The sequence below is a fragment of the Suncus etruscus genome, chromosome 3, assembly GCF_024139225.1.
Source record: "Suncus etruscus isolate mSunEtr1 chromosome 3, mSunEtr1.pri.cur, whole genome shotgun sequence".
Classification (NCBI taxonomy): domain Eukaryota; kingdom Metazoa; phylum Chordata; class Mammalia; order Eulipotyphla; family Soricidae; genus Suncus; species Suncus etruscus.
Genome location: NC_064850.1, coordinates 23081597 through 23108613, shown reverse-complemented (window position 1 = coordinate 23108613; position 27017 = coordinate 23081597). Strand labels below are relative to the sequence as shown.

The following is a 27017-nucleotide window of genomic DNA, read 5'->3' as shown; positions in this document are numbered from 1 at the left end:
TTTTGAAGGACAATGCCACTATTTGAATTTCCCAAAGTCAGCCATTTTTAAGCGAGTGAGTGAAAGAGGAAACAGTGGCAAATGACAGGGCAGAATGGAACTAGGTGAAATCCAGATAGAAGCAATTTATAAGTATCCAAGCATTCTGGGGAAGGAGGCAGGAAGCAATATTTGTTCCCCTATAGAACATCTCTTGAGAAAAATCTGAGTTTGGTTTCGTGCGGTTAGGTTTGTCATGTGTCGTCAACCGCAACAGAAAAGTGGGAGCAAACAGCCCTGGAGCAACTGGTACGATCACCAGACAGAGAAGGCCATGCCCCTGGAGATGACAGGGAAGGAAGAATGGGAGGAATGGAGGACTGGAACTTCAGCTCCTGGTTGCACTCACCAGCACCCAAAGCTGGAAAAATGTCTTGGCATACTAAAGAGCAAGGGGAATGGGGTGAATGATCATGCTTCAGAGAGGGAAAAGGGAAAAGGCTTCTAAATCAACAAACCAAGAACTAGACATAAGGAGTGTTTTTCTCCTTTTGTTGCTAAGCAGCTGAGAATTTCTTTCTTAAAACAGGGTTAGGAAGATTTGGTAGGTGGAGCTCATCCTTCTGGGCTCACTGAAATGGTTCCATGATCTAAATGTTGTCTTTAAACTCATGTACAAGTGTCCATTCTTCTAAAGGGCAAACAACTAACTGGTTATTGTCAGCCTACTTTAAAAAAAAAAACTGTTCTGTTAATTTACATGTAAAGGAAGTAGTTAGTGGAGAAGAATTAAGCCCTTGTTTCTTGTTCATAGGCTCTGATCAGGGGTGTTATCTTTAGTATGTATTTCCTAATGAAAATAAAAATCAAGGGAATTAAATGTGGGAAGTTTTTTTTTTTTGTTGTTTGTTTTCGTTTCGTTTCGTTTTGTTTTTAGATCTCTAGTAGTTGTTGGAGTTTTCTTTCAGATGTAACTTTGGGCTGGAGTTTGGGATAAATGTACAAGCGTAAGTGTGAATTGTGTGTGCATGATACTCACTTTTTTTTAGCCTTTTGGGATATTCTAGTGAATGAAGAAAAACTGTCTTTTCAATATTGATGCATTTTGAATTGAGCATGAAAGAGGTTAATTTCTAGGCTCTGTAGCTTATCAGAGATGTCCATATAGCACACGATACTAAGATAGTATTTTCAGGCAGAAAACATTTGGGGTCATTCCAACCAATTAATCAAACTGGAGGACATAATTTTTGCACCATTAAGGAAATTTTCTGGCCCTCTGCTGAGGCTCACAAAGAATTAATATGAATCCAGGCACCATGGAGAATTTTTTCTTTCTGTATGTTTGAAAGGTGGCTATCATGAAAGAAAAAGTCATAAAGATAGTTGCATATTAGATACATCTGTATTGATTTGTGGAGGCAGCGGGTAATCCAGCTGATGTAGCAGTTTATACCCTGCTATGCTATCTACTTTTTCCATATACTATGAAATGGCAGGCTTCTTTGTAAAAATCAGCATAAAATATTTTCTTAAGACTTAAAATACAATTTTGAAATTAAAGCAGAGGTCTAAAAATCTTATTTTATTTTATTTTATTTGGTTATATTTGACAAAGTCCTGGCTTACTTTTGGATATTCTTCCCTCAAGGACTTCTACTCCTGAATTCTGGAGGATCATATATAGTGCCAAAGATTAAAGCCAAGTTGGGTATGTACAAAAAAACCATTTAACTATTATGTAATATTACATGATAATAAAATATTTAAGGAATCAAATTATGGTTGAACAAAAATTAGCCTCACAAGCCTCAAGAAGTTGCCACACAAAGTAGATATTTCTGCTTATAGTTAACATAGGAGGCTGCTTCCATTAGGCAAGGCCCTTGGAAGATCCTAGCCCCTTGCCATAAAGGAGTTGTCTTACATCACAGAGAAATATAGTAAGTATTTTGTCATGTCTTCACCTGTGTGACCAATTTCAACTAAAATATCATCTTTGCTAAGTTCGAAAAAAAAGATACAATTTGAGATGGAGTAAAGGGACAAAATGAGCCTTTAAACTAGTTCTGGGGGAAACTGCCTGGAAATATATATTCTCTATTCAAGAAAAGGAAAAATTGAAAGTGTGACAAGGAGAAAGATGCAAACATTTTTCATGGAGGGTCTACTTATGGGAGGGGCTGAATGATAACCTTCATATAAAAGGAAGACTTGTGTTCACAAAAGCACTGAGACTATAAGTTCAGTTTTTTTTCATGCCTGGAATTTGAAGAAATTTAACTCAATCCTTGTGATAAACCAGACCCTTCAGAGAAATGAGAAGTCTCAATGCTTCTTGAGAAATTCAGTGCACACAGGGGAGGACCTAGGTCTTTTTTGCCTAATTTGTTTCAACTCAGGAGGAGGCAGAGTGATCATACAAAAAGGAGTCAAGAGGCAAAGCTGGGTTTTTAAAAAAGCATTCTCCCAGACTTAAGGCAGAGTTTAAAAATAGTAAAAACAATGCTTCAATGATTGCACATAGAATCGATTACTCTGTGTGTGTGTGTGTATGTGTGTGTGTGTGTGTAAGAGAAAAACGTGTCTATTTCCTCATCTTTTATCTCCCTCTACCCTTCATTTTTTTACTTTAACAATGGCTTTCTAATCTTCACAAAACAACATCAAAACATAAAAGAAATGGTGTCTGTGTAGACAGTGCACTTTTTTGCAAGAATCCTTGACTTGTTAGATTGAATAACCATTATATCTGTTGCTTCCTGTTCTATAGAAACAAATAGAGTGTTAAAACGTGTGGCTTTTCTTGTAGTTTGTTGAATTTTATTTTAAAAATATATTATGCCTTTATTATTTCTGTTGTCATTCAGGGAAGTAGACAACTGGCCCCTGGCTATTGGCTTTAAGCAACATCCTTTTGTTGGTTTGTTTAAGGTAGGGAGGATGGTGTGGGGAAGGGAAATGGAGAGGGACAGGGGTATGCCAGCCCCTGCAGGCTGCTCAGTACACTCTGTTCTCAAGGCTGTTTGCTATGCGGGCCGCAGGCTTTGGGCCTTTGAAGGGTTGAATACCATCTTTTGATTTACCATGGGTGATGGTGAGAAGGACTGTAAACTCAAAAACACAACATAGACCCAGCAAAAGGGAAAAACATAATTCAAAGTAACCAAACATACACGTATACGAACAGAAGATAAACCAAGAAACACACCAACGGCAGAGATCAAATGAAGTTGGACAAGGAAAAGGCATAGTGTAAAAGCTTCAGAGTGGAAGGCAAAACAGAAATAACAAGCCACTGCTCAAAACAGTCCTCTGTGTTCTGAAGAAACTTAGGAGTACAGGATAGGTGTTTTTTCAAGTGTACTAAATTGGCCTGACAGCAGGTAAGGTAGTAGAGTCAAAAGGTGAACTTCCCACTGGGCCACCTACATTTTTATACATTCTTTTATCCAGACATGTGTTTTTCATGCAACTGACAAGCTATTCCACTAAAATTTGATCTAAAATTTTCATATCTTAGCTTCTTCTACATGTCCAAACAAGTCAGTTGACAGAAAGTTTGGACTCAACTATATCTTGAATCCTCACAATATATGGGCTTTATATTTTGCTGAATACCATTTTTTTTTCTTACAGTGTGTAAGAGAGTGCCATCTCCGTTGACAACCAATAGAATTCAATTGAGAAGATCAGTAGTAGGAGAGAAGTTAAGGCCATCAGGAGAGGAATTTTAAATTTAGAGGTAATTTCTTTGAAAATATAGATCCTTTCCCCAATAAGCTAAAATTTTGGAATGTTCACACAAATATTCAATACTAAGGAACAATGAACATGAGTTATGTACAAAGAGTAAATTTACTGGTAAATAATTGCTATGATAAAATCAATAAAACTTTCACTGAATTATGGACAAAATGTCAGGAAGGAAAATATGCAATATAGACTAGGAGTAACATATTTCTTCCACATGTCAGAGACTCTAAACTTAGAATATTTCTTAACTGGGATAATGAAAATATGATTTATTTCCTCCTCTAGGAAAATGTATAAATGATCTAGGTGTTATCAAAATCAGAAAAATACTCCACTTGAATTTTACTGTGGAGCTATAAACAAATTAATATCTCATTGTATACATAAACCTGTATACATAAACCAGTCTGTACACTATCACCCTCCCATTTTGCCTCCCTTCCCTACCTTGTCCTGTCCTAAGCCTTGACTGTTTTGAGTGGTGGCCAAAGAGCTGGACTTAATGGCAATGTGATTGATCAAAAGATGGACCAAAGTAGCATGTTTTACACAAAGCTAAACGGTTCCAAAAAATCAAGAAAGGAAACTTAGAAAATAAGTCATTTAGTAAAAACAAAACAAAAACAAAAACACCACCATTATCAGAAACCAGAAATTGACATCAAAAACTCATGCAGAAACAAGGAGAAGGTTTTTGTTGCTATTCGGTTTTATCCTTGATCTATTAAACAAGAGGTGAGCAGCTAACTTTCAAGGAACAAACAAGGAGTTCAATCCAACTAATGAAAATCAGAAAGTAAAGGGAAGACAAGCCCAAACAGAACGGCAGAGGGTACTTTATACGATACCTAAGTTAACCATTAGCTTGACTCGACCCCCATCTAGCTCCAGACGCAGTGTGTCAGCAGAATCCCTGGAGGTAGTTGCCACCAGCAACCCATAAGCTCGCTGGGACATGAAGCGGAAAGACACATCCTCTGCCTCAGTGTGCATGACCATGGGCATGATGATCTTCATGTACATGCTACCATCATAGCTCAGGATGGAGGCCTCTGTAAAGAAAACCAGAAAGAATGGATGAAATCATTAGGATCAAGACTTTTTTCTTCACCTTCAAGGAAAATAACAGAGTAGAAAGGGCACTAAATTTATAGCCAGTTGATTTGTGCCTGATCTCTACTGTTGACATTTCTAGCTACTTGTCATTGGGCCCAAAAGCAAGATGGAGGCACTTGCATGTGTCCTACCAAGGTTACAAGCTTTTTTCATGAATTTGCCTGTCATCCTTGTGCAGGGGCCATGCTAATCTTCTCTGTATCGTTCCAATTTTAGTATCTGTGCCAAGGTTACAAGCTTTTCAAGGGGCTACATGAAATATTGGATATAAAGGCATTTTGCAAAAATTAAAATGCACCAGTAGTAATTGTAATTCTGTAAGCTGTAAAGAAAACAAAAGTACATTAAAAATATAAAAACTTCTGGTACCTTGTATTTCATGAAATGCAGGAAAAGAACACCAGTTTATAATCCTGATATACAAATACATATTTGCTAGTGAGATTCCCGGAGGAAATATATCACAATACAATGGAACATGCTGGAGTCAGGAATTATATGAATTTTCTTTACCCACTCAAAAATTTATAGAGCCAAAAATAGGAAAACATCTAGAATGGGGGTGAGGAGGTTGAAGACATATGGGGGAATATGATCCCTTCTTGCCTGTGTGTGACTGACCTAATTTGATGCCTGGTGTCCCATATAGTAACCCTAACTATGGTGGTAATGATCCCTGAGCACAGATCTAGGAGTAAGCACTGAAAACTACCAGATATGACCCAGCTTCCCATCCCAATACTAAAATAAAGTTAATGCCACTTTTTGATTTTGTTTTTATTTATAAGAAATAAAACACTTTTACTTGATACCTTTTCTAGATCAAGCTCTTTAATTAGACATTTCCCACCATATATGATCTGACTTATGACTTAGTACAAAAAATGTAATATTCACTTAGTACTACTTTTTCATTCAAACCAGAAACTCAGGTTCTTACAATTGAGTGTTAACTATCTCATGTAACAATGTCTGGATTTTAACCCAATATATCAAACATTAAGCCCAGGATCTTTTCTGTAATACTGTACTGTTCAAAATATTTAATTTACTCAAAATGTTTAATGTTTAACAATTCAGTTTGTTTAAAATCAGACTGTAGCTCTTCAACAACACTGGAAGATAATATTGCCTTTTGTTTTTTTACAAACCCAACCTACCATTAGACTCAGTTCTTACAGATTGAGTTAATCACTAAATATTTGTTGTTGTGAAATAGTTTTTCTCTGCTTATATGAACCTTTATAAGTACAAACATAAAAGAAATTACTTAGCACAAATAGCTGCATCAGAATATAAAAATAACAAACACATGGACAGATAAATCAATAAAGTCCATGGCTTTTAGAAGAGTGAGGCTGTGATATTCAAATGAAAAGAACAGATAACACAAATTCCAAGCTAATCTTGGTGAAGTTTGCAGTAGGAGAAATGATGTCCTCACATCTACCTTTTATCTAAAACAGCACCTCTATATACAAAAGGAATAAAAATGATGGGCACTCCGATAATGGCAATGAATTTGAGTTAACAGATAATGTGGTATATTTTGAAAAGTAGCTTGAGATGAGATAAAATCCCAGGTCTCTGGTAGGTACTAGGAAGTGGGTGATTGGTTTTGATATTACTAGATAATATGATCCATTCACCAATAAAAGTGAATAAAGACATTAACATGTATAACAAAGAATCACAACAAGGAGAGACCAAGCAGACCATCTGGAAAGTTCTTGGACTGTCTATGGTTTTATCTTTATACTCCACCATATTTATAAAATTCACAAATGGTTCATAAAATATAATATATATACACTGAATCATCCCTGGAAAGCAAACTTAACCTGGATAATATGACAAACTGAGAGATGACCATTACAATTTTTAAAGTCTAAAAGAATAAGATGTAAAGATATGACAGTTGCAGACACGGTCACAAGAAAATATATATTATAAAGCTCCATTCTTAGATGGAAGGCATTGATTTTGATTTAACATGTTCTTCAAGTGTGAAAGATAGTTTAATTTTCTGTAAGAATCAAATAAAAAGAAGTTTTATACAGAGGCCAAATATATTGGAAACTTATGATTTGCTTAATGCTTTTATAAGATTTTACATGCACTGAGAAGATATTTCATATTCACAAGTATACCAGAAATAAAACATTACTTCTATACATACTAGATTATGACCAACAAATTGGAAAGCTAATAAATTTTATGCAACAAGCATAATATCTCTCATGGCTATATACTTAGCCATTCTGTCAAATTATTGAAGAACTATTCTAGGAGACCATATATATTCTGAAGAGTCCAGAGTATATTTATAATGTTTCATAAAAGGACGTCATGGTTTTGTGTGTATTTTTGTGTTTGTGTATGCCCATGCACATAAATACAAATTTCTATAGACTTAACGCTGTTGTAGTCAAATTTAACCAAATTGGTGTTTGTCAGATTATATAAATTATTAATAGTTATAACCACGGGCCCGGAGAGATAGTACAATGGTGTTTGCCTTGCAAGCAGCCGATCCAGGACCAAAGGTGATTGGTTGAAATCCCGGTGTCCCATATGGTCCCCCGTGCCTGCCAGGAGCTATTTCTGAGCAGACAACCAGGAGTAACCCCTGAGCACCGCCAGGTGTGGCTCAAAAACAAAACAAAAAAAATAGTTATAACCACATAAAATTATTAATAACTACACAAATAAGTACTTTATGTGTATTTCAAAATACATTAGAATATTCAGTGAGTCATTTAATGTCTTAAACTGAAGTAAGCTTCAGACATAATGGTCACATAAACCTCTGGATATGTGCAGTGTTAAAATGTATATACATCTAAAACATTGATGTCATTGGTAATATAATAACATCAGAGTACACAATTAATTAATAATTAATTAAAAATAATTAAGCAATTAATGGTATATAATAAAGTATGTATCTCAAAATATATTTTTGTTTGCATCTCTAAAATATATAATTATACCATTTTAAGAGGTAGAGAATAAAGTATATAGGTATTGGCAGTGTAAAATATGTTTCAGGATCACGTTAATTGGATAAAATATCTCAAACATAGTGTATCATGAATAGAATACTAATTTGGGAAGGAAAAAGAATTTTACAAGGGAAGTAATTTGATTTAAAATCTAACAAATTAGGGCCCGGAGAGATAGCACAGTGGTGTTTGCCTTGCAAGCAGCCGATCCAGGACCAAAGATGGTTGGTTCGAATCCCGGTGTCCCATATGGTCCCCCGTGCCTGCCAGGAGCTATTTCTGAGCAGACAGCCAGGAGTAGCCCCTGAGCACCGCCGGGTGTGGCCCATAAACCAAAAAAAAAAAAAAAATCTAACAAATTAGGTAGGGTTCAGAGTTTCTTGTACAGGAATGGCTTGCCTTGCATGCATCTGACCTGGGTTCATTTCCTGGTTCCTCTATGATATGCTGACCCTTGCCAGGAGTGATTCCAGAGCACAGAGTCAGGAGCAAACCACAAACAAAAAATAAAATAATAATACATAAATAAGATCAATCAGATTATTGATATTGAGGATTGAGAGACTATATCTTGCAATTCCACATGATGGTTCATCCTAGTTTTCTGATTGTATCATTGTTTTACCCTTTACTGCCTCCTTTTACCTAAATAAATTTGTTTTAAGAATACTGTTATACCTTCTCTTATAATTACCTCATTATAGAATATTTTATTTAGTTCCTTAGTAATTGATCTGTGGCTTAATATATATAAATGTGTGTATGTGTGTGTTCATTTATTTAGCAGCATATAATTTGTATTTAGAATCACTCAATTCTGAAAATATAGAAAATTACTCATTTTTTGAAGCAAGCATTTGGGCCATACCTGGTGGTGCTGAAGGGATATTTCTTACTTTGTGTTTAAAAGCAACAGACTGATAGTGTTCAGGGGAACATATGTAGTGCCAGGGATTTGAACCAGGGTCACAGTCTATACAGTTGTACACATGACAGATACTTTAATTCTTGTATTATATTTTAATCTCTAAAAATTCACTCAGGTCATTTGCTACCCTCCCTCATTTTTTTTCTATTTGAATTTATTTTTATTCACCTTATGCCATATACATTTTTCCCTTTATACATTTACATTTAATACATTGTCATAATGACTACTTTATAAAAGCTTACAACTTTAGAAAATGAAGTTGGAGTTGTATCTCATATGATGCACAAAAGTATTTCAAGGTATACTGATGACCTCAATATTAGACTAGAATCTGTAACAGTCCTGGAAGAAAATATAGACAACACTCCCCATGAAATGTACTTCAGATGTATCTTCAATGATTTAAATGAACAGAGGTTAAAACAATAAAACAAAAATAAACAAATAAGACAGCATCAAATTAAAGTCCCATAGAACAAAAGAAATTCAAACTAAAATAAAGATAGCCTAATGAATGATAGAAAATATTTGTATATAATACATTATATAAAGAACTAATATATAATATCTATAAAGTACTTTCAAAGGGGAACAATAGAAAATCCAACTATACCATGCAAAGAGGGAGTAAGGTGATGAACGGATACTTCCCTAAAAATGGCATATGTATGGTCTATAGACATGTGACAAAGAGTTCACTGGTATTTAGAATTAAGATAGAGCAAATCAAAAGAATAACGATATATCATCTGACATCAGTAAAAAGAGTATATATTAAAAAGCCTGAAAACTGTCACAGAGACATGGCAATAGCTAAGGTACTTGCATTGTACATGACTGATCTGCAATCATTCCTTGGTAACTAATATGGTCCAACAAGCCAACCAGGAGCTATCCTTAAGCATAGAATCAGAAGTATGTTTTAAACACTGTAGGTGTAGCCAAAACACAGGAACCCCTATTCACTGATAGCCAGAATGTCCTCTGGTTAAATTTGTCTGAGTAGCTATATAGACACTTTTCAAAATAGTAATAGTAGAACTTCCATGTGATCCAATGGTACCACCTCTGCCATTTACTTTCAAAATTGAAAAACACCAACTCAAATGGATATAAGTGCACCTATTTTCACTGAATCACAGTACAAGAGCCAAGATATCAAAACAGCAAAAACATACAACTATGAATTATTGGATCTAAAAATTGTGGTATATACACAGTGGAATGTCATATGACCACAAGAAAGGAAAAAAAAATCTTGCAATTTCCCATATCTTGGAGAACTAGAGGTTGTCATGCTGAGTGAAGATGGGCCAGTGCAAAGGTATAAATAACAGAATTATCTCTTCCTTATGTGAGATTTAAAGATACACACTAGGAAGCAACAATGGCCAAAGGCAAAGAACTGGATAGTTGATTCACTGAAGAGAGTTTGCTGAAGGGGAGGAATGAATGGGAGACCCCATTGAGGACTTGAGGGATGCAAATGGATATCTATTGTAGTGGGTATGGTGTTTTAATGATGTATGCATGAAACCATTGTTAATGGTAGTGTAAATCATAGCACATCAATAAATAATTAAAAATAAAACATAGGAGTGAGAAATGGCTGCAGGTGGGGGTTTCCAGGCAGAGTGCTGACTGCTCTACCTGCAGAATCTCCACCAGGCTGTGCTCCTTCTGAGGAACTGAGCACCGGAAGGGAGCCCTGTCCTACCCTTCTCTGTCTTTCCTGAACTCTGGAAGCTCTCCTCAGAGCCCTGGGAAGCTAACTCCAAAGAAACTACATTCGGGAGCTACCCAGCGAGCCAGTGAGTGAGTGAGAAATGGCTGCAGGTGGGGGTTTCCAGGCAGAGTGCTGACTGCTCTACCTGCAGAATCTCCACCGGGCTGTGCTTCTTCTGAGGAACTGAGCACCGGAAGGGAGCCCTGTCCTACTCTTCTCTGTCTTTCCTGAACTCTGGAAGCTCTCCTCAGAGCCCTGGGAAGCTAACTCCAAAGAAACTACATTCGGGAGCTACCCAGCGAGCCAGTGAGTGAGTGAGAAATGGCTGCAGGTGGGGGTTTCCAGGCAGAGTGCTGACTGCTCTACCTGCAGAATCTCCACCGGGCTGTGCTTCTTCTGAGGAACTGAGCACCAGAAGGGAGCCCTGTCCTACCCTTCTCTGTCTTTCCTGAACTCTGGAAGCTCTCCTCAGAGCCCTGGGAAGCGAACCCCAAAGAAACTACATTTGGAAGCTACCCAGCGAACCAGAAACTGAGCACCTGAAGGGAGCCCTGTCCTACTCTTCTCTGTCTTTCCTGAACTCTGGAAGCTCTCCTCAGAGCCCTGGGAAGCGAACCCCGAAGAAACTACATTTGGGAGCTACACAGCGAGCCAGTGAGTGAGTAAGAAATGGCTGGATGTGGGGGTCTCCAGGCAGAGTGCTGATTGCTCTACCTGCAGAGTCTCCACCCGGCTGTGCTTCTTCTGAGGAAACTGAGCACCGGAAGCGAGCCCTGTCCTACCCTTCTCTGTCTTTCCTGAACTCTGGAAGCTCTCCTCAGAGCCCTGGGAAGCGAACCCCAAAGAAACTACATTCGGAAGCTACCCAGTGAGCCAGCCAGTGACTCTCCTCAGAGTCCTGGGAAGTGAACCCCAAAAATACAGCATTCTGAAGCTGCCCAGCGAGCGAGTGAAAACTACGCCTGACCAGTGGGGCCTGACTGTGAAAAACTGTGAGTGCTGCCTGTGCGTGTCTCTCTGCTATCCTGTTGCGTAAACCTCCTTAGAGTGGGCTGAAAAGAGGCTCCAGAAGGCACTTAGCTCCACTTCGCTACGCGGCCGTGCACTCTTTCTAAGGAAAGAACTCCATTGCAACAAGAAGGAAAAATCACACTAAGAACGGCGCTATATCACAGAAGCAAACATTTCTCTCTGGACTGTCTTCTCTGTTGCATGCTCAGGCCTAAGATTTGACCCAGTGTGAGGCTTCATCCACGGAGGACTCCCCTCCCTTAGAGGCAAGTCAGCCCATCCAGAAAGGGAGGAGCCAGAGGAGTGTGCTGCCTACATCATATAGACAATGAATACCACCACAACACGTAGAAAAACCCACAATACAAGTGTGACAATGGGGAAACAACGCAGGCCAGCATCAGACATAGAGAATGAAGATGACAATTCTGAGGACCAGATAATGACTGAACAACTAATCAACCTCTCAGATAAGGACTTTAGACTAGCAATATGGAAGGTGCTCAACAGACTCCAAGAAACCATGGATCGAGTTGAACAGAACACTAATAAGAACCAAGAAAATATGAAGGCAGAAATGACAAAACTCCAAACTGAAATAACATGTCAACTAACAGGACTGAAAAAGTCAGTAAACGAAGTGAATGACAAAATGGATAAGCTCTGGGACAGGGTATCAGAAGCTGAGAATAGACTTGGTGCTGTGGAAGATGAGATACATAACAATTCCATACAGCAGGAGAGATTGGACAAAAAACTTAAAGCAAATGAGCAGACAATGGAAAAATTAGTCAAAGAATGGGAACAGACGAAAATAGAAGTCTATGATAAGATCAACAGAAACAACTTAAGAATCATTGGAGTCCCAGAGACCCAGGAAGAAAATTTCCAGGAAGAATCAACGGTCAAGAACATCATTAAAGAGAAACTTCCAGAGCTAAAGAATATATGTGATCAAATCCTGCATGCCCGAAGAGTACCAACCAAAAGAGACCCCAGAAAAACCACCCCAAGACACATCCTAGTCACAATGACAAATCCCACAGATAGAGACAGATTTCTGAAAACAGCAAGATCAAAAGGGGAAATCATGTTCAAGCAAGCTTCCCTGAGATTTACAGCAGACCTGTCACCAGAAACGCTCAATGCCAGAAAGCAGTGGTGGGATATTGTGACAAAACTGAATGAAATGAATGCTTCACCCAGAATACTATACCCAGCAAAACTCACTTTCCGGTTTGATGGAAGAATACATGGTTTCACAGACAAAAAACAGCTCAGAAACTTCACAGACACAAAACCAGTCTTAAGAGAAAAACTGAAAGACCTAATCTAAGACAAGACTACCCAAAAGACACACCAAATTTTGAAATAAAGATGGTGTTAAATCCCAGGACAATTCTTTCTCTCAACGTCAATGGACTAAATGCACCAGTTAAGAGACACAGAGTGGCTAAATGGATCAAAAAACTCAATCCAACCTTCTGCTGCCTACAAGAAACGCACCTGAATAGTCAGAACAAACATAGACTCAAAATAAAAGGCTGGAGAAAAATCATCCAAGCAAACAACACCCATAAAAAAGCTGGAGTGGCCATACTAATATCAGATAATGCAAACTTTATACTCAGGAAGGTTGTAAGGGACAAAGACGGACATTTTATATTAATCAAGGGGTACGTAGAGCAGGAAGAATTCACTCTCCTAAACATATATGCACCGAATGAGGGGCCAGCAAAATATTTAATACAACTGTTGACAAATCTGAAAAATAATATCAACAACAACACAATAATTGTGGGGGACCTTAACACGGCTTTGTCAACACTGGACAGGTCAACCAGACTGAAACCCAACAAGAATATACTAGACCTGAGGAGAGAAATGGAAGAAAGAGGCCTAGTGGATATATATAGGACACTCCATCCCCAGAAACCTGGATACACATTCTTCTCCAATGTACATGGGACATTCTCCAGGATAGACTACATGCTGGCACATAAAACATACCTCCATAAGATCAAGAGGATAGAAATTTTGCAGGCTACCTTCGCTGACCACAAGGCTCTGAAATTATTTGTGAACTCCAAAGGCACTCAGAAGAAACACTTTAACACCTGGAAGTTAAACAGCCTCATGCTCAATAACCAATGGGTCCGAGATGAAATCAAGGAGGAAATCAAAAGGTTCCTGGAAACAAATGACAATAAAGACACAAACTCTCAGAACTTATGGGACACAGCAAAAGCAGTACTGAGAGGAAAATTTATAGCTTTGCAAGCACACATCAGGAAGGAAGAAGGAGCTTACCTGAGTAGCTTAATGACACAGCTAATAGAACTAGAAAATGCTCAACAAAAGGACCCAAGAATAGGAAGACAGAAGGAAATAACAAAGCTGAGAGCAGAAATCAACGAAGTGGAAACTCAAAAAAACAATCCGAAAGATCAACGAAAGCAGAAGTTGGTTCTTTGAAAAAATAAACAAGATTGATAGACCACTGGCAAACCTAACAAAGAAAGAGAGAGAGAGAAACTTGATAACTCGTATCAGGAATGAAAAAGGAGAGATCACTACTGATATGACAGAGATTCAAAGGGTAATCAGAAACTACTTTGAAAAACTCTACGCCACTAAAAATGAGAACCTGGAAGAAATGGATAAATTCTTGGACTCTTATAATCTTCCACGGTTGAAGGAAGAGGATGTAGCATATCTAAACACCCCCATCACCATTGATGAAATTAAAACAGTAATCAAATGTCTGCCGAAAAACAAAAGCCCAGGTCCAGATGGATTCACTAATGAATTCTATCAAACTTTCCAAGAGGAACTACTGCCAATCTTGGCAAGACTCTTTCATGAAATTGAACAAACAGAAACACTTCCAAATAGCTTTTATGAAGCCAACATCACCTTGATACCTAAACCAGACAGAGACGCTACCAAAAAAGAAAATTACAGACCAATATCACTGATGAATGCAGATGCAAAGATCCTCAACAAAATCCTGGCAAATAGGATTCAATGCCTCGTTAAGAAGATCATCCACTACGATCAAGTAGGTTTCATCCCAGGAATGCAAGGATGGTTTAACATCCGTAAATCTATCAACATAATACACAACATCAATAACAAGAAAAATAAAAACCACATGATCATATCAATAGATGCAGAGAAAGCATTTGATAAGGTCCAACACCCATTCTTGATCAAAACTCTCAGCAAGATGGGAATGGAGGGAACCTTTCTCAATATAGTGAAGGCCATCTACCACAAGCCAGTGGCAAATATTATCCTCAATGGAGAAAAACTGAAAGCCTTCCCTCTAAATTCTGGCACAAGACAAGGCTGTCCTCTCTCACCACTCCTATTCAACATAGCACTGGAAGTACTTGCTATAGTGATTAGGCAAGAAAAGGATATCAAGGGAATCCAGATAGGAAAGGAAGAAGTCAAGCTCTCACTGTTTGCAGATGACATGATACTCTACTTAGAAAACCCTAAAGACTCTATCAAAAAGCTTCTAGAAACAATAGACTCATATAGCAAGGTGGCAGGCTACAAAATTAACACACAAAAATCAATGGCCTTTCTATATACCAATAGTAATAAGGATGAAATGGACATTAAGAAAACAACCCCATTCACAATAGTGCCACACAAACTCAAATATCTTGGAATCAACTTGACTAAATATGTGAAGGACCTATACAAAGAAAACTATAAAACTCTGCTCCAAGAAATAAGAGAGGACACACGAAAATGGAAACGCATACCCTGCTCATGGATTGGCAGGATTAACATCATCAAAATGTCAATACTCCCCAAGGCATTATACAGATTTAATGCCATCCCTCTAAAGATACCCATGACATTCTTCAAAGAAGTGGATCAGACAATTTTGAAATTCATTTGGAGCAATAAACACCCTCGAATAGCTAAAGCAATCATTGGGAAAAAGAATATGGGAGGAATTACTTTTCCCAACTTTAAACTGCACTACAAAGCAACAGTTATCAAAACAGCATGGTATTGGAATAAGGATAGGTCCTCAGATCAGTGGAATAGGCTTGAATACTCAGAAAATGTTTCCCAGAGATACAACCATCTAATTTTTGATAAAGGAGCAGGAAATCCTAAATGGAGCAGGGAAAGCCTCTTCAACAAGTGGTGTTGGCACAATTGGATAGCCACTTGCAAAAAATTAAACTTAGACCCCCAGCTAACATCATGTACAAAGGTAAAATCCAAATGGATTAAAGACCTCGATATCAGCCCCAAAACCATAAGATATATAGAACAGCACATAGGCAAAACACTCCAGGACATTACAGGCATCTTCAAGGAGGAAACTGCACTCTCCAAGCAAGTGAAAGCAGAGATTAACAGATGGGAATATATTAAGCTGAGAAGCTTCTGCACCTCAAAGGAAATAGTGCCCAGGATACAAGAGCCCCCCACTGAGTGGGAGAAACTATTCACCCAATACCCATCAGATAAGGGGCTAATCTCCAAAATATACAAGGCACTGACAGAACTTTACAAGAAAAAAACATCTAACCCCATCAAAAAATGGGGAGAAGAAATGAACAGACACTTTGACAAAGAAGAAATACACATGGCCAAAAGACACATGAAAAAATGTTCCACATCACTAATCATCAGGGAGATGCAAATCAAAACAACGATGAGATACCACCTCACACCCCAGAGAATGGCACACATCACAAAGAATGAGAATAAGCAGTGTTGGCGGGGATGTGGAGAGAAAGGAACTCTTATCCACTGCTGGTGGGAATGCCGTCTAGTTCAACCTTTATGGAAAGCGATATGGAGATTCCTCCAAAAACTGGAAATCGAGCTCCCATACGATCCAGCTATACCACTCCTAGGAATATACCCTAGGAACACAAAAATACAATACAAAAACCCCTTCCTTACACCTATATTCATTGCAGCTCTATTTACCATAGCAAGACTCTGGAAACAACCAAGATGCCCTTCAACAGACGAATGGCTAAAGAAACTGTGGTACATATACACAATGGAATATTATGCAGCTGTCAGGAGAGATGAAGTCATGAAATTTTCCTATACATGGTTGTACATGGAATCTACTATGCTGAGTGAAATAAGTCAGAGAGAGAGAGAAAAACGCAGAATGGTCTCACTCATCTATGGGTTTTAAGAAAAATGAAAGACACCCTTGTAATAATAATTTTCAGACACAAAAGAGAAAAGAGCTGGAAGTTCCAGCTCACCTCAGGAAGCTCACCACAAAGAGTGATGAGTTTAGTTAGAGAAATAACTACATTTTGAACTGTCCTAATATTGAGAATGTATGAGGGAAATGTAGAGCCTGTTTAGGGTACAGGCGGGGGTTGGGTGGGGAGGAGGGAGATTTGGGACTTGGGTGATGGGAATGTTGCACTGGTGATGGGTGGTGTTCCTTTTATGACTGAAACCCAAACACAATCATGTATGTAATCAAGGTGTTTAAATAAAAAAAATTATGCATAAAAAAAAATAAAACATAAAATTTCATCTTCTTAAACAGTGAAGAACGGAACACTGAAATGTATACAGTTTTTTTTAATTAAGATTATTTACCATCTATCTTGCTCTTCACTTCTTCCTGTGAATATGAGTTACCATCTGGCATTGTTTCTTTTCTCCAATATAGTTTCACTACTCTATGTTTTATTGACAAATATATTACATTCCTATATGTTATAAGCCCAACAATACAATTTTATAGGTATTGTTTTATGTAGTTTCTTTTTAAATGTTTCAATAAGGAAGTAAAAGAAATGTATAATTATACTTTTTTTTAAATCATTACCTACATGATTACCTTTACTGGAACTGTTTTTCATGTAGAGTCAAATTACAGCCTATTAACATATCCTTTTAGAATGAAGTTCTTTGAGGAGTTTTTTATAGAACAAGTATACTGACAATTAAAATCTGTTTTGTTTACTTAGGGATGTCTTTATTTTACTTCCAAGTTTGAAAGACAGCTTTGCTGTTTTGTAGGACTCTTGGATGACAGTTATATTTCATTTGACAGATTAAAGATTGGTTTATTGCTGCTGATCTTATTGGCTTCAGGGGAGACATCAACTATTAATATTACATGGTTCCCTTGTACTTAGTAAGCACTTGGCTCTTGCTACTTTAAAGATTAACTATATCTGTGTCTTTTTTAACTATTGTTTTTGTATTTGGGGGGGGGTTGGGAGGGCACACCTGGCAATGCTCAGGGATTACTCCTGACTGTGTGCTTAGGAATCACCCTTAGCAGTGCTCAAGGGTCCATATGGGATGGCTGGGATGACTGGGATGACAGGATGAACTGGTTTGGTTACATGCAAGTGCTATTTTATCAGCCTCCTCTTGGTCCCTTGCTTTACTGTAATGAGTTTAGTTATAAATCTCTATATTCAGCCTACTTAGTGATTCTTTAATACATTGTTTATATTTCCAATGAATATGGGTAATATTCACTTGAAGTTTTTCTACTCTTTACTTTCAGTACTTTCATCATACATATATTGATATACTTAATGATATCTTATATCTTCTGATGCTCAGCTCACTTACTTATCTTAACTTTTCTTCTTTCTATGCAAAGTGTAGTGATCAATATTCAAGTTTGATGATTCTTATGCCAATTCAAACCTACCATTATCTTTTAGTAAATTATTTTTATATTAATATAATTTTTTGTTTATTTGTTTTGGCCAAACCTGGTGGTGTTCAGGGGTTACTCCTGGCTATATGCTCAGAAATTGTTCCTGGCTTAGGGGACCATATGGGATGCCGGGAGATCAAACAGCGGTCTGTCCTAGGCTAGTTCATGCAAGGCAGATGCCTTACCGCTTGCACCACTGCTCTGGCCCCATAATAAAATATTCCTATTTTTAATTAAACCAACTTTTATTGGTTTAATTGGGAGTAGAACCCAAGCATTGCTCAGGGTGCTTATATTAGACTTAATATTTCAGTGCTTGAGCCTGGCTATGTTATTTGCTTAGTCTCAGTTGTACTAGAGAGTGATCCTGGCTGTTATCTAGTAGTATCTGAGGATCACAAGTGCTAAGAATCCAATTCTAAACTTAGCACATACAAGTTATGATTTTTAGTCCTTTGAGGTAGAACTTCAGGACCTATAATTTTCAATATGTAAATTGCCCTTCTGAGTAAATTCAGAAAGATAAATCTGTGTTGCAAAATATAAATTTTATAATTTTATTAATATTATTAGAAACTTGTAGGGTAGGGAGGATGAATATTTGGGACACAGTTGATGGGAATGTTGCACTGGTGATGGTGGGTATTCTCTTACATGACTGAAACCCAACCACAATCTTGTTTGTAATCAAGGTGTTTATATAAAATATTATTTAAAAAAGAAAATAGTTCTAATTTTTTATGTTTCATAGCAGGTTTATATAATGTGAGTGGTTTCAGTTTTGAGGGAGTTTGGCCTCCCATGTGATGCTTGAGAGACATGGATTCCTCATTGCAGTTATTAGCCAAGTGTTATTATTATTAGCCATGTTACTATTATTAGCCAAGTTATTATTATTAACCAATTATCAGTCAAGCAATTTGAAAGTCTCAGGAAGAATTACTTCTTGGAGGCCCTGTGCTGTTTGGGATTACCTGAGCCACTTCAACAATGCTAAACCTCAAGGGCTAACCTGGTGCTCCCAAGACAAAGCATGTTTGGCCACTTGTAACACGTGTGCATAAATCCTTGTAATAAACCTTGCATAAAATCTTTGGCCTCTATCTTAATTTTTAATATCTTTACAATCACGTCTGGGTAGACTTTCTCTACTAAGTGCAGCATATAGGTTCCTTCAAATTAATTTTTATAAACTATTTATTTGTATGGATCATGATTTTCCTGTTTCTCTGCATGTTTTCATTTTTGTTATTGTTGAAAACTAGACAGTTTAAGTAATGGATCATAGCAAGCCTGTATACTGCTTCCTATACCCTCACCCTATATGCTACTTTTTGTTGATTTTTTATTTAATAGCTTGACTAAACTAATTATGTGACAAATTTTTACAGCAGTCTAATGCTGTTGATCTGTAGTTTCTTTTTTCCATTTTCTTGCCTTAAAGTCTGCCCTTGAGGTATTAGTCCTGTATAAGTACAAGCCATTTATTGGTAAAATATTATATGTAAGTCCACTATTGTCAGTTGATTTTTTACTATGTCTAATCTGTTGGATGTATTTGAATTATAGTAAGTGGAGTTAAATGAATTGTTTGATGTTAATCCTGGCATTGGTACTTGGAATTCCTCCCTCCTGTCACTTCTAAACAGGTGCAACCATGGTGCATGGGCAGTTTCTCTGATCACAGTGGGTGAATGTTTTGTTTTAAAGTCATGTTTTAGCGAGGAATAGAGTAGGCAAAAGTATATTAAGATGCAGTGTTTGTGGAAAGTATGTGATTCATACCCTTCAACCAGTTAGTCTCTTTTCCTTCCACATGGAGATGTGTGTTACCTAGAAAAGCTTCAAAGTTGCCCCATATTCCACTCTAATTATTCATTAATGAATAACATCTAACAAGTCTGCACAACCATCCAAGCCTTGGGGGTGAACATTATCCCCAGATGGCCCGGCCTGATTCTACTAAGCTTCTGGATGTTCACCACTTTACTTACTGTTACCAGTTTCATAGAGCTACCTGTCTCCTCAGAATTGATAGCCACCCAAATCTCTTACTCTTAAAAATGCCCTTGCATCAGGAATTTCTTAGAACTCTATTACATAAAACCACACACTCAGCAGAGGTTCAATTCTCTATCCTTACAGTCTACATCTACCTTTGAGAAGAAACTCTGAGCTGGCTGAGGAAAAAATGGATAGTTTCTCCTTGATATTTCTATTCTATTAGTGGTCATGTAGACTCTGATTTTCTCTTTGCTCTTCTAAAGATGGAACTTCATGCCTAAGCTCAGAATAAAAGCAGGTGTAGTTTCAATGGTCTTGACAAACCACATCTATGGATAGGAATTGGTGAAAAATATCTGACCTATTCCTAGATATGCTTACCAGGAGGACTGTTCTTCGAGAATGAAATGGGGAATATTAAGAGGGAACATTCCCTTTGGAAATATTGTCAGGAGAGAATGGTCTGAAATAAATCTCCCTCTCTTCATTTCTATTGTGAAAAATGAAATATTTCAGGGAAGGAACCACTATAACAACGAGAGAGGGAAGTGGTCCCTTGGAACGAGGTGCTGAAAAGAACTAAAGTGGCATGTGTATCCTATTAGTCACAGTATTGTAAACCACAGTGTCCAAATGAGAGCAGGTTAAAAGAAAACAGTGTTTGCCATAGAGGCAGGTTGATGGACAGAAGGGAAACTGGGGGTGTTGGTGAAGGAAACTGGACAGCTGGGCAAGGGATTTGTATTTAAAACTTGTATCCTAAAACTCAATAATAAATACCTTTGTAATTTGTGGCAATTAAATAAAAATTTTAAAGTAAGATAATTTTAAAGTAAAATAAATATTCCATTAAGAGTGACCCCAAAACCATAAACAACAACAAAAAAGAGTTTATTAATGAGACTTTTAACAAAACTTTTGCCTTGCATGCAGCCAATTCAAAAATGACTCAGATTCGGTTTCCTGCATCCCTAATGGTTCCCCAAACCTGCCAGGAGTGAATTCTGAATGCAGTACTAAGAGTAACCCCTGAGCACTGCTGCGTATGACCCCCCCCCCCAAAAAAAAAAAACAATAAAAATTTTTTCTGGGTGTCTCCTTTATATGGATGCTGCATTGAAATGTGAGGAAGACACAGGCTTCTCTTCAAAGGGCTCAAGTTTAGTAAGAAAAACATAAACAGGGGTTGGAGCGATAACACAGCTATAGGGTCTTGCATGTGGCTGACCCAGGATGGACTTAAATTCAGTTTGCAGTGTCCCATATGGTCCCCCTAGGCTTCCAGGAGTGATTTATAAAGACAGAGCCAGGAGTAACTCCTGATAGATGCCAGGTATGGCCCCAAACAAAACAAAGTTTATTAACATGGAATAGGAAATGAGAGCCAACTAAATTCCATAGTTCTTAAACATTTTTATTGTAATTTAAATTTCTTGAATATATATTTCTCTGGATACTTTGTTGTTAGGATACTTTTTATAGATTTTAAATTGCCAAAGTCCTGACCCAGCCATCCTATAGTTCCCTATTTAATTATTATAAATATCTCAATTTTCTGATTAATTTTTCTTAATTTATACATATTCATTTGTCTTCATATAGTTATCTGACTTCATTTATAGAATAGTAAAAATTAATCATTTAAGTAATTAAGAAATATAAAAACACATTTAGCATAGATTATTTTTATCATTTAATTGTTTGTGTATTGCCTGATCATTAAATATATAATTAAAAATAAAGTTACATGCAATTTTAGTTTTATTTATTTTATTTTATTCAATTTGTAGTATCAATTTTTCAAATGCGAGTAAAATCACAAGACATTTGTTTTTTTTTTCTTAGTTCCTTAGACATAATCCCTCTCCCTAGTTTCTACCATACTGTTACAAATGATAGTATTTAATTTTTCCTGTTATTGTTTTTAACTGTGTAGACTTTTATTACAATATACACATGTATAAAGAAGATGTGATGTATATGAATTTAATCACTTTATTTAATCACCAATTGGTTATTACTTATTACTTTTTTTTGGTTTTTAGTTTTTGGTGATGCTCAGGGGGTTAGTCCTGGATACATGCTCAGAAATTACTCCTGGCTTGGGGACCATATGGGGCACAAGGGATCAAACCTAGGTCCATCCTGGGTCAGTTGCATGCAAGGCAAATGCCCTACTGCTGTGCTAACGTTTCGGCCCCGATTGTTTCCATATTTTGTGTATTACAAATAATGCTGCAATAAGAATAGGTGAGTATATATCTCTTAAAATTACTACATTTGTATACTACAAGTAAAGTTCAAATTTGGAAGAAATGAGAGCCATAATGTTTGCACAAACTTACATTCTCAACAGCAGTGCTCAATGAAGCAAAGCTACTCTTCATATTCTCTCCCAAACTTGTTTCTTCTCTTCTGGATAATAGTCATTGTCACTATGTGATAAGAGGTCAGTATTTTGATTTGTTTTTTCCTAATTACATAGATGAAAGTTTTTTATGTGCTATACAACATATTTATTTATTAGTTGGAGAAGTGTCCATTTAAATCAATTAGCCATTGTGTATGAAGTTATTTTATTACCATGCTATTATTCCATACTATATTTCTTTTGTAATATCATAAGATCTTTTTTCAATTTATTTTTAATACTGTGATTACAAAGTTCTTTATAATTGAGTTTCAGTCTTCTGCCACTATTAGACCATGAAAGTTTCCCACCTTCAATGTCCGTTGTTTCCCTTCCACCCTCCCCACTACCTGCCTTTGGGATAGGCATTTTCCTGCCTCTCTCTCTCTCTCTCTCTCTCTCTCTCTCTCTCTCTCTCTCTCTCTCTCTCTCTCTCTCTCTCACTCTCTCTCTCTCTCTCTCTCTCTTTCTCTTTCTCTTTTTCCTCTCTTCCATTCTTCCTTTTATTCCTTTTTAGGCACTGTGGCTTGCACTAGTGTTAAAGAAGGGATACATGTATATCACTATCCAACACCCAGTTTTTGTCTCAAGTGATTAGTTTGAATTACCATTGGCATAGTGGCCCCTTTTTGCACTAACTGTACTGTTCCAGTATATGTGGCAAACTTCATGTATTGATATTCCTGATCTTCCTCTCTATTGTCTCTGGGTATTCTTACCACACTGTCAAATATTTTTCTCTTATCCAATTAATGAGTAAGATTATTTTACGTACACATCTCCCTCTGATTCATTTCATTCAGTATACTTCCATCTCTATCCAAGTATAAGCAATTTTTTTTGGGGGGGTCACACCTGGCAGTGCTCAGGGGTTACTCCTGGCTATCTGCTCAGAAATAGCTCCTGGCAGGCAGGGGGGACCATATGGGACACCGGGATTCGAACCAACCACCTTTGGTCCTGGATCGGCTGCTTGCAAGGCAAACGCCGCTGTGCTATCTCTCCGGGCCCAGTATAAGCAAATTTTATGACTTCATTTTTCCTAACAGCTTCATAGTATTTTATTGTGTATAGGTACCATGTTTTTTGTAATCCACTCATCTGTTCTCGGGTACTTGGGTTTTTTCCATATTCTAGCTGTTGTGTATAGTGCTTCAATGAACCTAGGAATGCAGAGGACTTTCCTGCATTCTATTTTAGGGATCATAGAATATATTCTTTTGTTTGTTTGGGCCACACTCGTTTGACGCTCAGGATTTACTCCTGGCTATGCGCTCAGAAATTGCTCGTGACTAGGGGATCATATGGGACGCCGGGGGATTAAATCGGGGTCCATCCTAGGCTAGTGCTTGCAAGGCAGACAGACGCCTTACCTCTAGCGCCACCTCTCCATCTGCTCATAGAATATATTCTTTGGAGTGGCAATGTTAGTTCGTATGAAAGATAAATTTTTAGTTTTGTTTTTTTTTGTTTTTTATATTTAATATTTTTTTAATTTATTTAAACACCTTAATTACATAAATGATTGTGTTTGGGTTTCAGTCATGTAAAGAACACCACCCATCACCAGTGCAACATTCCCATCACCAATGTCCCAAGTCTCCCTTCGCCCCACCCGACCCCCGCCTGTACTCTAGACAGGCTCTCCATTTTCCTCATACATTCTCATTATTAGGACAGTTAAAAATGTAGTTATTTCCCTAACTAAACTCATCACTCTTTGTGGTGAGTTTCCTGAGGTGAGCTGGAATTTCCAGCTCTTTTCTCTTTTGTGTCTGAAAATTATTATTACAAGGGTGTCTTTCATTTTTCTTAAAACCCATAGATGAGTGAGACCATTCTGCGTTTTTCTCTCTCTCTCTGACTTATTTCACTCAGCATAATAGATTCCGTGTACATCCATGTATAGGAAAATTTCATGACTTCATCTCTCCTGACAGCTGCATAATATTCCATTGTGTATATGTACCACAGTTTCTTTAGCCATTCGTCTGTTGAAGGGCATCTTGGTTGTTTCCAGAGTCTTGCTATGGTAAATAGAGCTGCAATGAATATAGGTGTAAGGAAGGGGTTTTTGTATTGTATTTTTGTGTTCCTAGGGTATATTCCTAGGAGTGGTATAGCTGGATCATATAGGAGCTCGATTTCCAGTTTTTGGAGGAATCTCCATATCGCTTTCCATAAAGGTTGAACTAGACGGCATTCCCACCAGCAGTGGATAAGAGTTCCTTTCTCTCCACATCCCCGCCAACACTGCTTATTCTCATTCTTTGTGATGTGTGCCATTCTCTGGGGTGTGAGGTGGTATCTCATCGTTGTTTTGATTTGCATCTCCCTGATGATTAGTGATGTGGAACATTTTTTCATGTGTCTTTTGGCCATGTGTATTTCTTCTTTGTCAAAGTGTCTGTTCATTTCTTCTCCCCATTTTTTGATGGGGTTAGATGTTTTTTTCTTGTAAAGTTCTGTCAGTGCCTTGTATATTTTGGAGATTAGCCCCTTATCTGATGGGTATTGAGTGAATAGTTTCTCCCACTCAGTGGGGGGGCTCTTGTATCCTGGGCACTATTTCCTTTGAGGTGCAGAAGCTTCTCAGCTTAATATATTCCCATCTGTTAATCTCTGCTTTCACTTGCTTGGAGAGTGCAGTTTCCTCCTTGAAGATGCCTGTAATGTCCTGGAGTGTTTTGCCTATGTGCTGTTCTATATATCTTATGGTTTTGGGGCTGATATCGAGGTCTTTAGTCCATTTGGATTTTACCTTCGTACATGATATTAGCTGGGGGGTCTAAGTTCAATTATTTGCAAGTGGCTATCCAATTGTGCCAACACCACTTGTTGAAGAGGCTTTCCCTGCTCCATTTAGGATTTCCTGCTCCTTTATCAAAAATTAGGTGGTTGTATGTCTGGGGAACATTTTCTGAGTATTCAAGCCTATTCCACTGATCTGAGGACCTGTCCTTATTCCAATACCATGCTGTTTTGATAACTGGTTTTTTTTTTTTTTAAGAAATATCCATTTTGTTGGAAACAACTTTTAAAGAGAATATACTACTGTTATTTGTTTAATGTCTGTGGATTGACTGCTATTCCTCTTTACATTAACGTTTTATCATGGGTGTATATAATTATTACACCATTTCATGCATGATTTTAGAAACATTATATATGTACTTAAGATCATGAGATAGCATTCTCATGTAAGTTATAAATTAATAAGTCTTATTTATAATACTTTATTGCTTGAAGCCCAATGGCACATTCAATATACAGTATTAAGTATACCACATAATTTTGCTAGAAACTCAGTGTGCTATTTGGAGCATCAGAGTCTGTTCTTTATATTAAGAAAAATGTTTGGCTTGATACCTTGGGGCACTTTATCTCTTAATGAACTGTTTTCCTATTTCAGAGATCCAATTATCCTGTTTGTCCTCCATCTCTCTTAGTTTGTCTCTGATGGATTTAATCTCTTTGACTTTTCCATCAGCCTGCACTGCAATTATCTTAAACATTTTACCTCTGGCAGTACTTCAATTTTTAGCCATATTTTTTCTGCATTCTTGTTGTTACTAATTATGTCAAATAACTTATGCTATCATATTAGTTTGCTCTCATATTTTTCTTTCATCTAAAATATATTTTCCTTTCATCCAGTTAAACTGCTTTTATTTTTATTTGAATTACCATGCATTATTAATTTTTCTTAAATTATTTTATTGTACAAATGAGCTATATAATACAGCAGATGGTAAATTTTTTCTGCTTTATTTTTTACTTTTTATCACCATCATAAAGTTCCTGGGTTTTTTAAGCTCTAGCCCTCTCTAATAATTTTCTTCTCCAGACTTTGTTTCGTATTATTATGTCCTTGTCTTCCTTACTCATTGTCTTTTGGCTCTGTCCAGATTACAGATATGGTTTAAATATAGTTTCAATATTAATGACCTTAAGTTTCTTACTAACTTGATTATTATATTATTGTTTATTTTAATTCTTATGAACTTTTCTTCTGTAGCTTAAGATGTGATGAAGTGTGGAAAAGGTATATAGATTCAAGAGTTCATCCATGTTTTAGTACCAGGACTGTGTTAAAATTTGAAGGTACATTAAATGACTTGTACCAGAAGTCACTTACTCTGGTGGAAGAATATATTGCAAATCAATGGAGAAGAATAAAAGAGAATCAAATCCCTTTAGTCCTAAGGATGTTTCTTAGTTACATGTATTTCTCTTCCACACTATTATGCACTTATCTTCACTCAAAATTTGAGTAGATAATATACTCACTTTATTTCTATTTCTATATAAGTGTACTAAAAATATCAGATTTTGAAGATAATATACCACATTTAATACGTGGCACCATATTGTTACCTGAT

The 27017-nt window shown here is 37.0% G+C and overlaps 1 protein-coding gene and 1 pseudogene across 7 annotated transcripts in view; both read right to left on the bottom strand.

Moving 5' to 3' along the window:
• Positions 1 to 27017, bottom strand: part of LOC126003964 (neurexin-3-beta) — a 1607127-nt gene that overhangs the window by 1026465 nt on the left and 553645 nt on the right. For all 7 annotated transcript variants that reach the window (XM_049770305.1, XM_049770308.1, XM_049770307.1 and 4 more), the window contains one exon: positions 4584 to 4787. In XM_049770305.1, the coding sequence (XP_049626262.1) occupies positions 4584 to 4787 (204 nt within the window). The remainder of the gene's footprint in view (positions 1 to 4583; positions 4788 to 27017) is intronic.
• Positions 4985 to 5085, bottom strand: LOC126004773 (uncharacterized; annotated as a pseudogene).